At 38.3% G+C, this 15,848-nt stretch overlaps 1 protein-coding gene across 2 annotated transcripts in view; it reads left to right on the top strand.

The window, feature by feature from the left end:
* necab3 (N-terminal EF-hand calcium binding protein 3) overlaps positions 1 to 11,683 on the top strand; it is a 50,146-nt gene extending 38,463 nt beyond the window's left edge. The window contains exons 8-13 of one of the 2 annotated variants that reach the window (XM_079628475.1): positions 552 to 631; positions 738 to 791; positions 2,322 to 2,434; positions 3,815 to 3,892; positions 7,690 to 7,781; positions 9,556 to 11,683. In XM_079628475.1, the coding sequence (XP_079484601.1) occupies positions 552 to 631; positions 738 to 791; positions 2,322 to 2,434; positions 3,815 to 3,892; positions 7,690 to 7,781; positions 9,556 to 9,584 (446 nt within the window). In that variant the 3' untranslated portion in view covers positions 9,585 to 11,683. The remainder of the gene's footprint in view (positions 1 to 551; positions 632 to 737; positions 792 to 2,321; positions 2,435 to 3,814; positions 3,893 to 7,689; positions 7,782 to 9,555) is intronic. The other variant, XM_079628476.1, reaches the window with a different exon arrangement.
* Positions 11,684 to 15,848: the final 4,165 nt, after the last annotated feature.

Genomic DNA, 15,848 nt, shown 5'->3' with positions numbered 1-15,848 from the left:
GTGCAACTATGTAACTGCAGCCAGCACTATCAGGCCTTTCGTCCAGTCCAATGTTTAAATAGTAAAGCTAGTTTAAAGTTATGTTTTTTTGTTATTTGTTAATGAGAGTCATACATTTTGTAATTGTGTTCAATATTATTTCAATGTAGTTCAGAAACAGTGTGAATGTTGCAAAGTTTATTAATTATGAAGCAAACTCAGTTATTAAAATACAAATCAGCTCTACAGAAGACAATAGTATCATTATTCAGCTCAATTCAGTGTTGATTCGATTCAGTTCCATAAGTGCTGATGTTGCAAAGTTTATTCATTATTAAATTAATTCGATTTAGCTATAAAGCAGCTCTAGAGAAGACAATAGTGTTATTATCCAACATAATTTATTTTAAGTTTTGTTCTCACCCAATAGTGTCAGTGCAGTCAAACTGATATTACTGAATATAAAGTGTCTTTTAAATGTCTTATGAGCAAACATGTTTTTAATAGTTTTAATAACCCTGCTGCTGATGAGTGGAGTTGTGTACTGAGTGTTGGTGTGTGTTGCGTCTCAGGCGTTACCGTAGATACAGATGAAAACTGGTGCTCTCAGATCAACAGACTGCAGCAGCTCATCGACAAACTGGAGTGTCAGGTGAATAAATCAAAATATACATTCACACAATAATCTTTATGCTTTGAGCATGTATATTGAGATAGCATGTCTTACAAGCCAATTGTGTTTTGCTTTTCATATCTAGAGTCCAAAGTTGGAGCCACTGAAAGAAGATACACTGGCCAGCACGTACAAATCAGTGAGTTCTCTACGATCCACCGCTTCAGAAGTCCAGGCCATATTTTATGTCTGTTTAATACATCATTATGCAAAAATTCACCATGTTAAACGGCAGTCAGATTGAAAGATGAACGATACAATATGTTTAAAGGGGTGTTTGATTATGATTTGACTTTTCTAACTGTAGTGACATCACCAACCCTAGAATTTACATAAACCCCGCCCCCGGGAACGCTATTTATAGATAATCACCATGACAGAATATGCTAATCAATGACTAGAAGATAACTACACATAATCTACATAAATTCATCAACTAACCATTTAGAAAGGTTGTCTCTTCTTCTTGAATCTTTGTCTGACTCCGGTTTGAACATAAAAGGCTAAAAGTGTTTGATATTTTCAGGACACGAGCTCTTGTAGCTCCGCCCCCCCTGTGCCGGGAGCAGTAGCTCATTTGCATTTAAAGGGACAGACACAAAAACGGTGCATTTTTTCTCACCCTCAAAAAGTGACAACTTTAACATGCTATATACAAATATCTGTGGGGTATTTTGAGCTAAAAATTCACATACACACTCTGGGGACATCAGAGACTTATTATACATCTTGTGAAAAGGGCATTATCTCCCCTTTAATGAAAATCAGTGATGGATGAAGGCAATGAGTGAACGGACAAATATATATAATGAAGTAATGAAGTAGCGAAGTCCAATTAAATTTTTTTTTTGTTCTTTTGTGTCTTTTCAATGAATGAGTTGATTCGGTTCTCATTGCTCCACTCTCTCAATATTATCAGTGAATATCAGTTTCATTTCCAGTCAGTTCCTACATTTCAGAATGAAGCTCATATAATGGAGCACTGTGCGTTTGTGCATCTCTCGTGGGCCTTTTTTAAGCTCGACCCCATGTGAAAAAGAAGTACACTTTAGCATCCTTTAAAAAAAAAGAGTACTTACTATGGACATAATATACTATAAAAGAATATACATGAGTGCAAACTTTTCAAACACTTAATTTGCATGTTAATTGTAATTAAATGAAAGTGTATTATAGTTTGCATTTAGCTGAACTTTGTTGTGCTTTTTTTGACCCACCTACGTAAGACTTAAGTACTTTACTTTCTTTATAATCAAGTACTTGATGTGCTTTAGTATGTTAGTCACATTGAAATAAGTGTACTTCTGTGCCATGCCAAAGATAAGACTTTTTTAAGTGAAACTTAATTTGACATTATCACAAAGTTATTAAAATGAGATAAGAACCACAGTCATGAAAGTCAACTCTCTAAGTACTTTTATTTCATTAATATTATATTATCTGCAAAAATATGCACACTTCTTTTTCACAAGGGTCAGTGTCAGCACTTTCAGTGTATTATAAAATATTATACTACACACAAGGACATGAGGGTGAGTGAGTAATGCTGAACAGATTCTGAATTATGATCAGATGTTCGGCATGAAACCGTAAGCTAGCATTAGTTCTCGTTCTCCAGTTAGTTATGTTTGATGTGTGTGTGTGTGTGTGTGTGTGTTTCCTTCTCCAGAACATTCTGCTGGTGCAGAGACAGATGAGCGTGACAGAGAACGATGTCGAGGAGTTCCAGAAGGCTCTGAAGACGTACGCCGACACCACTACCAATCAGAACGACAACCTACAGTGAGGAAAACACACACACACACACACACACACACACTGTATGAACCATAATGCTCTAAGAGAATATTAACCCCGTAAAGCCTGAAATCCATTTTTTAAAGGGGTGATTGATTATGATTTGACTTTTCTAACTGTAGTTAGTGTGTAATGTTGTGTTTTCTAAAGGCCTTTTTATGCTTCTGCGTCAACTCCACGCCGTAGCTACGCCGTCACTCCTACGGCGTCGTGGCCGTTTTATGGTTCTGCGTCGGGTTGTGTTGCATCGCGGTGCATTTCACCGCCAGAACGCTAGGGGGGTGGGGGTGTGACCAATCACAACCCGTGTGGTCTGCGTCGCCTCGACGCGTAGTTACAATTTTTTGGAGGTGCACGTCGAGCTACGGCGGAGGGGTTCGCGTCGACGCAGAAGGGTCTGCGGGGGTACGCCGTCGATATGACGCAGAAGCATAAAAAGGCCTTAACTGTAGTTAGTGTGTAATGTTGCTGTTTGATCATAAACAACATCTGCAAAGTTACAACGCTCAAAGTTCAAAGCAAAGGGAGATATTTGCTTTTAAAGAAATCGTTTTTTAAGGACTACAACAAACGGCTGGTAGGAACTACACGACATTCCTCCCGGGTTAGTGACATCACCAACCCTAGAATTTACATAAACCCCGCCCCCTGAACACGATTTATAGATTATCAAGACAGACTATAATTAATGACTAGAAGATAACTACACATAATCTTCATAAATTCATCAACTAACCATTCAGAAATGTCCTGTTCTTCTACATGTTGTCACTTCTTCTCGAGTCTCTCCATCATTGTCTGACTCCGGTTTGAACATAAAAGGCTAAACGTTTTTGAAATGTTCAGTGCATGTGTGTGTGTGTGTGTGTGTGTGTGTGTGAGGTAAAAGGAGCTGTTGTAGCTCCGCCCCCTGTGCCGGGAGCAGCAGCTCATTTGCATTTAAAGGGACAGACTCAAAAACTGTTTTTGCTCACCCTCAAAAAGTGACAACTTTAACATGCTTTATAACAATATCTGTGGGGTATTTTGAGCTAAAACTTCACACACACTCTGGGGATCAGAGACTTATTTTACATCTTGTAAAAAAAGGGCATTACCACCCCTTTAAATAGAACCTTTAGACCAAAAGACACACAAAAAATGCTTTTATGGCTCATATAGTCTGATATAGTGAGAATTTGGGGAGGAAAAACGGCTTAACTTTATTCAGAGGCTCAAACTGAGCAAAATAGGCAATTTGGTGATGCTGATATTTATATGGACAAAAAGTAAGATGAAATTCTGATTTAGTGCCAATGTTGAAATGTCTCAACAGAAGATGCTTGCCTTGCACTGATTGGTCGTCTCTCTGTGTCTCTCGTTCAGTGTGTCCATCCAGAAGCTTCCTGAGAAGAGCTGCTACATCATCTATGAGTTCTGGGAGGACCGTATTTCCTGGATGAGGTGTGTGTGTGTGCGTGTGTGTGTGTTGAGCAGCATAATGATTTAGAGAGTCGGTTCAAGTGTCTTTGTAAATCAAATCCTAATGGAGTGTATTTTGCCGAGCTGAAGTCGAGCACGCTCGGGTCTGAGGGTTACTCACTCCCGCTGTAGTTCTCCGTGTGCAGAAGCTCCTGCTGGCTTCCTCATCCGTCAGGGAACATGATCGGCCACGACTCTGTTCTGTCCACAACAGTTTCACATTAAAACATCGATTTCCCAGCTAACAAAAATCTGTCCTAAGAACATTTTGTTAATGTTTCCATAAAGATGCCATATTACGCCCTTGTTACAAAGTCGTGATGTTTATGGGCTTGACTCGAATTACTTTTCAAGCCTGAATGTTTATATGTGTGTGTGTTGTGATTGTGTGTGTTTGGGTGTATGTTGTAAGTGTGTGTGTGTTGTGAGTTTGTGAATGTGTATGATATGAGTGTGTGTGTTCTAAGTGTGTGTGTGTGTGTATGATGTGAGTGTGTGTGTGTGTGTGTGTGTGTTAATGTGTGTTATGAGTGTGTATGTTATGAGTGTGTGTGTGTTATGAGTGTGTGTGATGTGAGTGTGTGCGTGCGTGCGTGTTATGAGTGTGTGTGTGTATGTTATGAGTGTGTGTGCGTGTGCGTGCGTGTCTATGTTATGAGTGTGTGTGTGTGTTATGTGTGTGTGTGTGTGTGTGTGTGCGTGCGCTTGTGTGTGTGTATGTATGTTCTGAGAGTGTGTGTATGTTCTGAGTGTGTGTGTGTGTGTGTGTTTGTGTGCGTGTTATGAATGTGTGTGTGTTATGAGTGTGTGTGTGCGCGCGTGTGTCTATGTTATGAGTGTGTATGTGTGTTATGTGTGCGTGTGATGTGAGTGTGTGTGTGTGTGTGTTATGTGTGCGCGCGTGTCTATGTTATGAGTGTGTGTGTGTGTGTTATGTGTGCGTGTGTGCGTGCGTGTGTGTGTGTGCGTGTGATGCGAGTGTGTGCATGCGTGTGTGTTTGTGCACCTCTATGGTTTCCAGCCAGATTGTCGAGGGTCTAACGAGACTCAGCTCAGATTAGCAGATGGCTCGTCTAGTAACACAAATTTCACAAACAATCACGCTGATCTCGAAGATTTACACGTGACGGCTCATGTTACCTAATCTCATTCGTGATGCTTCTCATGACAGCGTTGTGAAGTACACACACCATACGTGTGGATCTCATCTTCTCCTTAAAGACACGGTGATCTAATTTAAGAAATAAATCATTTCAGAAATCAATTATAACTTGCAGTGAATATTACTATAATGTAATTATCTTCTGTGGAGGAAGTTTGTAGATGGCGTGTTTCACTTTCAGAGAAATAAAAAGATAAAAAGCTCTGACATTTATTAATAATCCAATTGTGTATTGCTTGAATATTCAGGTTTGTTGCATCTATTTACAGTAGCGTTCAAAAGTTTGTGGTTGGTAAGATTGTTTCATGTTTATACTATACCCACCAAGCCTAAATTTATTTGATCAAAAATACAAAAAAAAAAAATGTTGATATATTAATATGATTCAAAATTACGGAAGAGGATTAGGGCCAGGCAATAATAAAAAAATAAAACCATCTCGAGATTAAAGTCATTATAATGCGAGATTAAACTCGTTAAATTTCGAGAAAAAAAGTCGAAATACAATCTTGAGAATAAACTCATTAAATATCGAGAATAAAGTCGTTGTGTTTCGAGAAAAAACTTGTTAAATTTCGAGAAAAAAAGTCGAAATACAATCTCGAGAATAAACTCATTAAATATCGAGAATTAAGTCGTTGTGTTGCAAGAAAAAACTCGTTAAATTTCGAGAAAAAAACTCGAAATACAATCTTGAGAATAAACTCATTAAATTTCGAGAATAAAGTCATTGTGTTTCGAGAAAAAAAGTTGAAATGAAATGTAGAGAATAACGCATTCAATCAGTGCTCATTGCATACTGATATCAACCGCATCGAGGTTTCGTGGTTTCCCAGGATACCACAAGACTCATTATTAATCGTTGTTGGTTGTGTACGCCTCCATCCACAGAATGTAACGACTGTAACCATATACAGCTAATTGCAATGCTGTACGGTTTTAATTTATCATAGCTGTCCATATGTCAGAGTGCATTTGGGCCAGCGCAAGTGGCGTCTTCTCAAGCGTCTCCTTCGTCGTAATTCCACACCTTGAGCATCAACAAATAATGCGTTTTATGGTATCCTGGGAAACCTCGATGAATTTCATGTTGGACAAAAGCGAGTACATCGCGCAAATTGGACTGATTTTTTCTTCTAAAAACACCTAGCCGACCTAGATCATGTTCTATTCTTTGTTACTGCAAGAAAGTCAAAAATATAGATTGACTAAGGGATCTAACTCTGCCATGTCCTCTATCAGTAGGGAGTTTATTCTCACAATTACTTCGACTTTTTTCTCTCGAAATTTTACGAGTTTTTTTCTAGAAACACAATGACTTTATTCTCGCTATTTAATGAGTTTATTCTCGAGATTGTATTTCGACTTTTTTCTCGAAATTTAACGAGTTTTTTTCTCGAAACACAACGACTTTATTCTCGATATTTAATGAGTTTATTCTCAAGATTGTATTTCGACTTTTTTTCTCGAAACTTAACGAGTTTAATCTCGCATTATAATGACTTTAATCTCGAGATGGTTTTATTTTTTTATTATTGCCTGGCCCTAATCCTCTTCCGTACAAAATAGCTGTTTTGAACATATGTTAAAATGTAATTTATTCCTGTGATCAAAGCTGAATTTTCAGCATCATTAGTGTCACATGATCCTTCAGAAATCATTCTAATATGATGATTTGCTGAAACATTTCTGATTATTATCAATGTTAAATACAGTTGTGATGCTTCAGATTGTTTGACGAATAGCGATTACTACTTGCTTATTTAAAGCTGAAATGTGTCGCTCTTGCACCACTAGTGGCATCTAATGGGATTACACAAATAATGTTAATTTCCAAACAAGTTTCCAAGCATGACAGAGGCCCCATCCACACTACTGCGTTTTCGTTTAGAAACGGAGACCTTTTGCTACGTTTGCACCTCCCGTCCAGACTACAACGGCAAAAACGAAGACCTAAAACGGAGAAGTTTAGAAACGCTCCGACCCCGTTTCGCATTTTGAATCTCCGGAGGGCGTTTAGTGAAGACGGTCAAAACGGAGGACTTTAGAAACGATGACGCAGAGGCTCACGCTCGGCTCTATGATTGGGGGTCATCAGTCATGGCGTATCCTTCCCTGATTCGTGAGACACCCATCACATGACCCGTCGCCGGGAAGAAAACATACAAAAACAGCCTGGACTACGTAACGTTCGTGACTGCAACATGGATAACGAATTACAAGCGTTACTGACGTTGATGTCTTTGCTAGCAGCTGTTGTGCAAGTAAATTCTGCATTTTACAATCTTATAACCGCCTACATGCGGCTGTTTACACCGGCACGCGCATGCAGTGTTGGTGAATGGTCACGTGATCCGCGTTTTCAGTCGTTTTAATGTGGACGGAGATCAATTCTAATACGCAGCTAAAACGCTGGTGTGGACGGAGATCGTATTCGTTTTAATTCTCCGTTTCTAAACTAAAACGCAGTAGTGTGGATGAGGCCTGAGACGTCAGATGTCTGAGACTTAAATGAAATGTAACTCGTCTCCTGAGCGCTGAAGCAGCCGGCCGTGTTCATCTGGAGGATGTTGTTCATTATATTATCCTCTGATAATATGAGATTGTTTGTCTGCAGTTATCTGCAGTCTGACGCCAGTAAGATGTTCCAGCGCTGCATCATAGACATGCTGGAGGACCCGGAGATCGTGTCCACGATGCTCATGCCAGGTGAGCGAGAGCGGCACGTCATTTATCAGTTATCAGCCCTTTCTGATCGCATCTGTCTCAGACTGGAAGAAAAAAAGAAATTAAACAATATTTAAAGGAGTAGTTCACTTTCAAATACAAATTTCCTGATCATTTACTCACCCCATGTCATCCAAGATGTCCATGTCTCGAAAAGAAATGAAGGTTTTTGAAGAAAACATTCCAGGATTTTCTCCATATAATGGATTTCAACGGGTCGAAGGTCCAAATGTGAGTTTCAGTGCAGCTTCAAAGTCTCGACACGATCCCAGCCGAGGAATAAGAGTCTTATCTAGCGAAATAAAAAATATATATATATAATTTTTAACCAGGAATGCTCATCTTGTACCATCTCTGAGTTGCGCCACGCATTACGTCATCACGTTGGAAAGGTCACGAGTGTAACGGAGGCCAGCTAGTAGTCGCTGTGCGAGTAAACCTCACTCCTCTGATCTCAATAGGCGCTCTAGCGACAGACGCTAGAGGCTGCAGTCTTTAGCCTCCTTGATAGAACGCCTGACTCTCACGCCGGAGGCCCGCACAGAGCGGGGCGAATAGGACCCGGGTGGAGGGGTTACATTGGTGCCGTGACCCGGATGGGAGTGAGGTTTAGGGGGATGAGTGTAACGGAGGGCAGCTAGTAGTCGCTGTGCGAGTAAACCTCACTCCTCTGATCTCAATAGGCGCTCTAGAGGCCGCAGTCTTTAGCCTTCTTGTAAGAACCCCTGACTCTCACGCCGGAGGCGTGTATATATGTACTACATATCCCACAATTCCAAGCTAACTACAATACCAAATCTAGTGCACTACATTACCCATACACCCCCTGGTCAAGATCTACAAGTAGACCTCACTTCCTTCCATTGTTTCTTTTGCATTGGTGAGGTGTGGGTGTTTGAATGGACACCCAACCATGTCCTTTGAGTCCTTTCCTTAGGATGCGTTAAGTAAGTTTGCTTTGCCAATTGTATTGTTTGAATTTGTTTATTTGAATTGTTTGGATTGAGTATATATATATGTTGTTGATATGTTTATTGATGAATTATACGAGTGTGATTTATTTTATTGTATTGTTTGTAGTGACTTAAGACCATCTTGTACATCCTGCTCATCCTGTCCATCCATTAACATCGTGTGAATCCTTGATCTTCATGATTTAATTATCCTGAACTTAAAATAAAAGAGAGCAAAGGACAGGTATTTGTCCCTTGTTTTAATCAGACACGCCATCAAGTTTCTGCAACTCCGACAAACTCTGTATATATTTAACATCTGATACAATATTTATATGTATTTGTGTAAGTTTATTGTTTAAAATGGTCCTTACATGTGCATATCCTGGATGTTTAACGATGTCACGTGTGATCTTTGCAACGTGATGATGTAATGCGATGGTACAAGACGGGCATTTGTGGTTTATTGTAATTTTTTAAAATAAAATGGCCACTGGTTTGTCTAGATAAGACTCTTATTACTCGGCTGGGATCGTGTCGAGACTTTGAAGCTGCACTCAAACTCACATTTGATACTTCAAACCGTTGGTTGCCATTGTAGTCCATTATATGGAGAAAAATCCTGAAATGTTTTCCTCAAAAACCTTAATTTCTTTTCGACTGAAGAAAGAAAGACATGAACATCGTGGATGACGTGGGGGTGAGTAAATTATCAGGACATTTTTATTTGAAAGTGAACTACTCCTTTAATGAGGAGTTATGATGCTTCGTCTCTTTAATATCTGCCTGTTTGTTTCTCACAGCGTCCTGGTGGATCATGGCGAACAACTAACAGCAACCCAACACACCACTGACTGAACCCATCTGAAAACAATGACCCCATTGTGTCTTTGAATTAATGACTAACTCTAAAAAAAAGCAGATGAATCATCTGTACGTGTGACACACACATACACACCTTTTTTGTGTTGCATTTTATAGATAATGTCTGTCTGATCAATCAGGGTTGTGCATCATTCAGAAGTGGATTCAGATGCTTTTCTCATTCAAGTTTAATTGATGAATTTGAATTGAGGTTGGAAATTGGATGCAGAAATATTGAATTTGAATCAGCGTTTAGTTTTTATTTTAGTTTTATTATACCGTATTTTCCGGACTATAAGTCGTTCCGTAGTATAAGTCGCATCAGTCAAAAAATATATATAAGTCGTACTAGATTTGATGGCTGAGTGCGAGCGTGGTAGCCTAATGCAAACACTATGTGTGTGCGGGCTGCGGGAGAATAACACAACTAAATATCTATGAATAAAAAATATAAAAAACTAATAAAATGCAGAAAAGCAACAAGAACAACTAAAACAAAATAGAAATGATTTACAGGCCAAAGTTTCTATTTGTAATATGTTTGCAGCATTGAGCGATGTAGCCAATCACAGACATATGTGTTTATTTTTTTTTAACGCAATGGCCAATCAGAAGCATTTAAGATAGAAACCCCTCACCGCTCAAAACTGACTTTTTGTTCAGTGCTGAATTCTGCATGCTGGCAAATCCTCTGATTATAAAAGATATTATTAGAGATTCATTATGCAGTCAGCTTCATTGATAATAACAGAGATGTATGACATTGCGATGAACTGATGTTAGCTTTTTAGAAATTATTAAGGGAGCGCGCATTCAGTCTCGGCAAACCATGCACGCAGCCTGCTTGCTTTTTATGTCTGTGAATGTTAATGCTTTAATAACAAATAATTTATCAGGAGCATTTATGCTGATGTGTATGGTGGCGACACGTAGGCTAACACAAAGTTAAGTTACACCTTAACCAACACATTTTCTGCGGGAAACCCTACACAGACATATACCTGGGAGGCTGAATAAGTCAGCGAGTCCAGCAAGTTCACCAAGCTCCTGATCTCATTCCTCAACACTGAATACATTGAGTTCTTCCTCGGTGTCGCTTCTGAACAACTCCGCTAACTAGAGCGCCCTCTCGCGGCTGTAGACGGTAATGTTTTCTCTTGGTTCATCTCAGTCAGTATGAATTAATTTTTATATATAAGTCGCACCTGACTATAAGTCGCAGGACCAGCCAAACTATGAAAAAAAGTGCGACTTATAGTCCGGAAAATACGGTAGTTATTTTTAATTACTTTGTTTTCGTGTTAAATTTAGTAAATGTTTTGTCATTTTGTTTTTTAATATTGGTGTTGAGGTTTAATTTATTTTTATTTCAGTTTAAGTTTTACTGTCTTTTTATTATTTCCAGTTAATAATTTTAGTGCTTTAACTTATTTCAGTTTCTTGCAAGTCAACATTTCTATTTTTTGTTCAGTCTTTTTAGAGCTATTTCAATTAACAAAAAATGTTTATAATAGTTTTAGTTAACGACAATAACCCTGATTTGAAAAATTCAAAGAAATTAATATAAATGCTAAAGTATTTTAAATAACATTATATTCAATAAGCTACATTTTTTATTGACCACGGTGGAAGAATATATCCTAGAATTTACGTAATATATTATTATTTAATTTTAGATTCATATTTTGATTGTAGTATTTATCTTCAAGTTGAATGGTGGACAGTGTTTGTTGCTGTTCAGCTAAATTAAGATTTGTCTTGATGGCTTTTAATTGTTTTGACAATTTATCTCAGTTTAGATAAATGTCTGCTCAGCTGAGAAGAAAATGCATCTACGTGTCAGGGAATGAATAAGCATAATTAGTCAAAAAATAATTATGTAAATATTTATGTTTTAGAGCTTGTGTTCACTAATGGAGTTCTTCTGTGTGACTGTATTGACTTTCTTTGGGATTCTTAAAGGGATAGTCCACCCAAACATGTAAACTCTGTCAGTAATTCCTCTCCCTCATGTTGTTCAACCCCGTAAGACTTTCCTTCATCTTTGCAACACAAATGAAGATATTAGTGATTAAATCTGAGCGCTGTCTCACTCCTCCATAGGCTTCTTGTGTAATTGAAACTTGCCGGCCCAGAAAGTTAGTAAAGACAAGGTTTAAAATAGTCCGAGTGACTACAGCGGCTCAACCTTAAGTTTATCAAGCGACGAGAATACTTTTTGTGTGCAAAAACAATAAGGACTTTATTAAACTCTTGATGTTCTTCTGTGTGTGTCTTCACGTAGTGTAACAGCGCAGCGCTTCTGGGTTGTACATCAGAACGGAGGCTCACTATTGGCCGACGCTGGTCATGTGTGTAATGCTGGCCAATAGTGAGCCACCGTTCTGACGTATCAATCAATAGTTGAATAAAGTTGTCATTTTTGTTTGTTTTTTTGCGCACAAAAAGTATTCTCGTCGCTTGATAAACTTAAGGTTGAGCCGCTGTAGTCACTCGGACTATTTTAAACGTTGTCTTTACTAACTTTAATCAAAAATATCTTAATTTGTGTTCTGAAGATGAAGGAAAGTCTTACGGGGTTGAACAACATGAGGGAGAGTAATTACTGACAGAGTTTACATGTTTGGGTGAACTAACGCTTTAAATCCGCAGCGTCCTCCTGACATGCTCGATTCAGATTCAAAGGAACCGATTCTCGAATCTTCAGTTGTGAAAGAATGAATGAATGCTCAACCCGCCGCTAACAGACATCGGTGTGATATTCTAATCGCATGTGTAGAAAATCAAAGCGTGTTTTGCTCCACTCCGTGATGAAGCTTTTCAAGCGTGTAGCTTTAAAGCAGATACAGCGACTCAGAGCTAAATAACAAGAAGAAACGCAAGAATTCACGTGTTCTTGTAAATAAATAATTATAACTCTATAGCAAAATGATCTGCTGCTCGAGTCGAACACCTTTAAAGAATTAGTTCACCCAAAAATATAATCACTCTCCCTCATGTTGTTCAACCCCGTAAGACTTTCATTCATCTTCACAACACAAATGAAGATATTTTTTATTAAATCTGAGCGCTGTCTCACTCTTTCATAGGCTGCTGGGTAATCGATATCTGCCATCCCAGAAAAGTTATTAAAGACATCGTTAAAATAGTCCAAGTGAGTGGCTCAACCTTAAAGGGGGGATGAACTGAGAAATGAAATTTTCCTTGAGCTTGACATATCGTGCTATAAGAATATCCGGTAAGTTTAAGAACTGAAAACGACCTTGTTAGTCCAATAAAAGCTTTTATTGACACCAGGCTCAGCGAACGACAGGTTTTTTTCAAAGTGGGGATCAATGACGTCAAAGGGTATCAAACCCCGCCTCCGCAGAAGAAGATCGACGCCCACTTCAACACCGCCAGTTTAGTCCCGCCCACCGATTCAATCACACATTACATGAAACTCATTATAATATGCAAAACTGTTATCCAATCATAGCAGCGAAAGAAACCGAAAATTCTCGGGACAGGAGCATGTGTCCAAATTTTAATCTTAACCGTTCTATTTCATCAGAAACGATCTGTAAACAGGGCTTTAAGTGTAAAATACCGAACTTGTCCTTTATTAACTTTCTGGGCCGGCAAGTTTAAATGACAATAGAAGCCTATGGAGGAGTGAGGCAGCTCTCAGATTTCATCAAAAATATCTTCATTTGAGTTCCGAAGATGAACAAACATCTGACGGGGAACAACATGAGGGAGAGTACTTACTGACAGAGTTTTCATTTTTAGGTGAACTGACCCTTTAAAGTCACTTTTACTTCTCTGGAAACTGAAACATGATGAAACTGCATGCCGATTAGGAGATGTTTTATAGTGTCAGTTGATTTGCAACAAACAATTATTTCTCAAGAGAAGTTTGAAGTGTAGGAGTCAGACTGTGAATATAATAGAGTTTTCCTGGAGATGTTATTGTAATTTAATCCTTCCTGAAGTATTTCACTCGTTCTGGCCTCATTTACTCGCTCGAGTTCTTCTAAACCTGGAGAAACACAAAACGATTTTGATTCGTTGGTGTTTGAGTGAGTGAACGATGATTTCTGGGTGATTTATCTTTAGTTTACTGCATATAGACACTGTAAGATCCTGGTTTGACTGTCTTATTGTTTGATGAACATGGAAACCTGCTAGTTGTTGTACTATTCATGCATCTTACCTGAAAAACAGAAACCTGACCTTTTTGCCTTGGGTTTTTTACTGTATGTGGATTAGTCCATTAAATGAAAATAAAACTCGAATAATTATTCTGTGTGTGGTTTTGTTCTTCAGTCGTTTTAGATTTTTAACATGTTTTGTATCACTGTCACATTGTTTGTGGATGATCTGTGAATATAAAGCAGAAGCATGATAGACTTCAAGTCAGAAATATCTACATTTTTCAAATAGGCCTAATTAGTAGGGGAGATCAGGGGCGAAAGTACCATTTTTCAGAAAAACATAATTTTAAAAGATGATGGTTTAGACAGAGATCTATGTTTACTGTGGTCAGTCATTCACAAGTGTGGTCTATCAATACCAGGTGGTATTTTGTAAAAATGTAGAATGACTTCAGTATAATTTCACTTTGAAATTAAAGTTTTCTCCCCTAAAGATGCTTTCGCTGTCTCATAATGACACTTGAGTGTTTTGTCAGATGCTTCTGAAATGATGACAGAGTATTTAGGACTATTAAGTCCTTGTCAACTAGACCTAAACCGTTTGCAAAGACCCCCACCCCCTTAGTTACTGTCGCTATGTCCGACAAGCCACTCACGCCACACAATGTTGTCACACAGTTAGAAATACATCGCGGAGCAGAGAGGACACTGACAACACACTGACAGACAGGACAGACCAGGTTACTTTTCGGTTACTTTTGATATTAAACATAATAAACAAAGTCTCACCTTTCAAATTTGGTCATTTTTTGAAAGAAATTTAAACAATAAATACCGTTTTGTGGCTCTTTAATGTGTCGTGACTCGTGACAGATCGCTGTAGTAGAGCATCATAGCTGCTCGTGAACCGATCATCTCTTCCTTCAGGTTCCATTTATACATGAAATAAACATGAATAAACATAAGAAGGAATGTTGTTTAAACCGCGGAAAGGCGTCAGTAGCCTACACTCCGTTTTTCAAGTTCAAATCCTCCCAAACTCTACAAACTCTCCTGGCTGCTTTTTGTCGGACAAAATGGCGGATGGTGAAGTATGATTGGTCAGATCACCTGTCAATCAAGGACTGATTTTTTTTTTTTAAATGAGAAAAGCACAAACAAACATGCACAATAAATACATCTGCATCTTAATATTTCAAACTTTTTTATAAGAACTTAATATTAATGCCATTAACAAACAGTTACATTAGATGATGCTTAACAGATCTCTCACTATGATATTTTTTGTATTTAAAAAAAAGAAAAGAAAAAAAAAACACAGGCTAATATGATATTATGTCTTTATCATTTAATAAAATGATATTGAAGCATACCGCATTGTAAAATGCTCCTGTTGTTAGTGTTTTTTAGGTCATTATTTTGTGGGTGATAAAGTGTGTTTGTTGGCTGTCAACCTTTGCTAGTGTTTGGAAGAATGTGTTGATTTGAGACATGTATGAAGTGATTTGAGACATGTATGAAGTGATTTGAGACATGTATGAAGTGATTTGAGACATGTATGAAGTGATTTGAGACATGTATGAAGTGATCTGAGACATGTATGAAGTGATTTGAGACATGTATGAAGTGATTTGAGACATGTATGAAGTAATTTGGTAGTTTTAGTGCATTTTGAATGTGAAATGAGCTGCTGTCTGTGCCGAGCTGAACGCTGGTTAGGAGAACTGTGTGAAGAGTTTTGAAAAAGTGACCTAAGTATTGAGCAATGTGTCCTAGCAACTGTAAAAAACTGTAGTGTGTGTGTGTGTGTGTGGGAGAGGCAAAGGTTGTGTTTGTGTGTGTGTGTGTGTGTGAGTGGCAAAGGTTAGTTTTGTGTGTGTGTGTTTTCCAGCATGTGGATGTGCTGTGACGGACATCTAAACCCACCGAGGCAGAAATGTTGGAAGTGTTGGCTGAAGTCAAGCAAGTATAATCTGTGGTGTTGCATTCAAACTTTATTTCTGGACTGAATTTTGTGTTGCGTCAATGTCAAATACATTTAGTCAAGTCGTGTTGTTCCAAAACACTCTTAAATGTCAAGCAGCTTTATTATAGTA

This window comes from Phoxinus phoxinus (genome assembly GCF_949152265.1).
Source record: "Phoxinus phoxinus genome assembly, chromosome: 11".
Lineage (NCBI taxonomy): Eukaryota > Metazoa > Chordata > Actinopteri > Cypriniformes > Leuciscidae > Phoxinus > Phoxinus phoxinus.
Note: the sequence above shows the minus strand (reverse complement) of the source record. Positions and strands in the feature narration are given on the sequence as shown.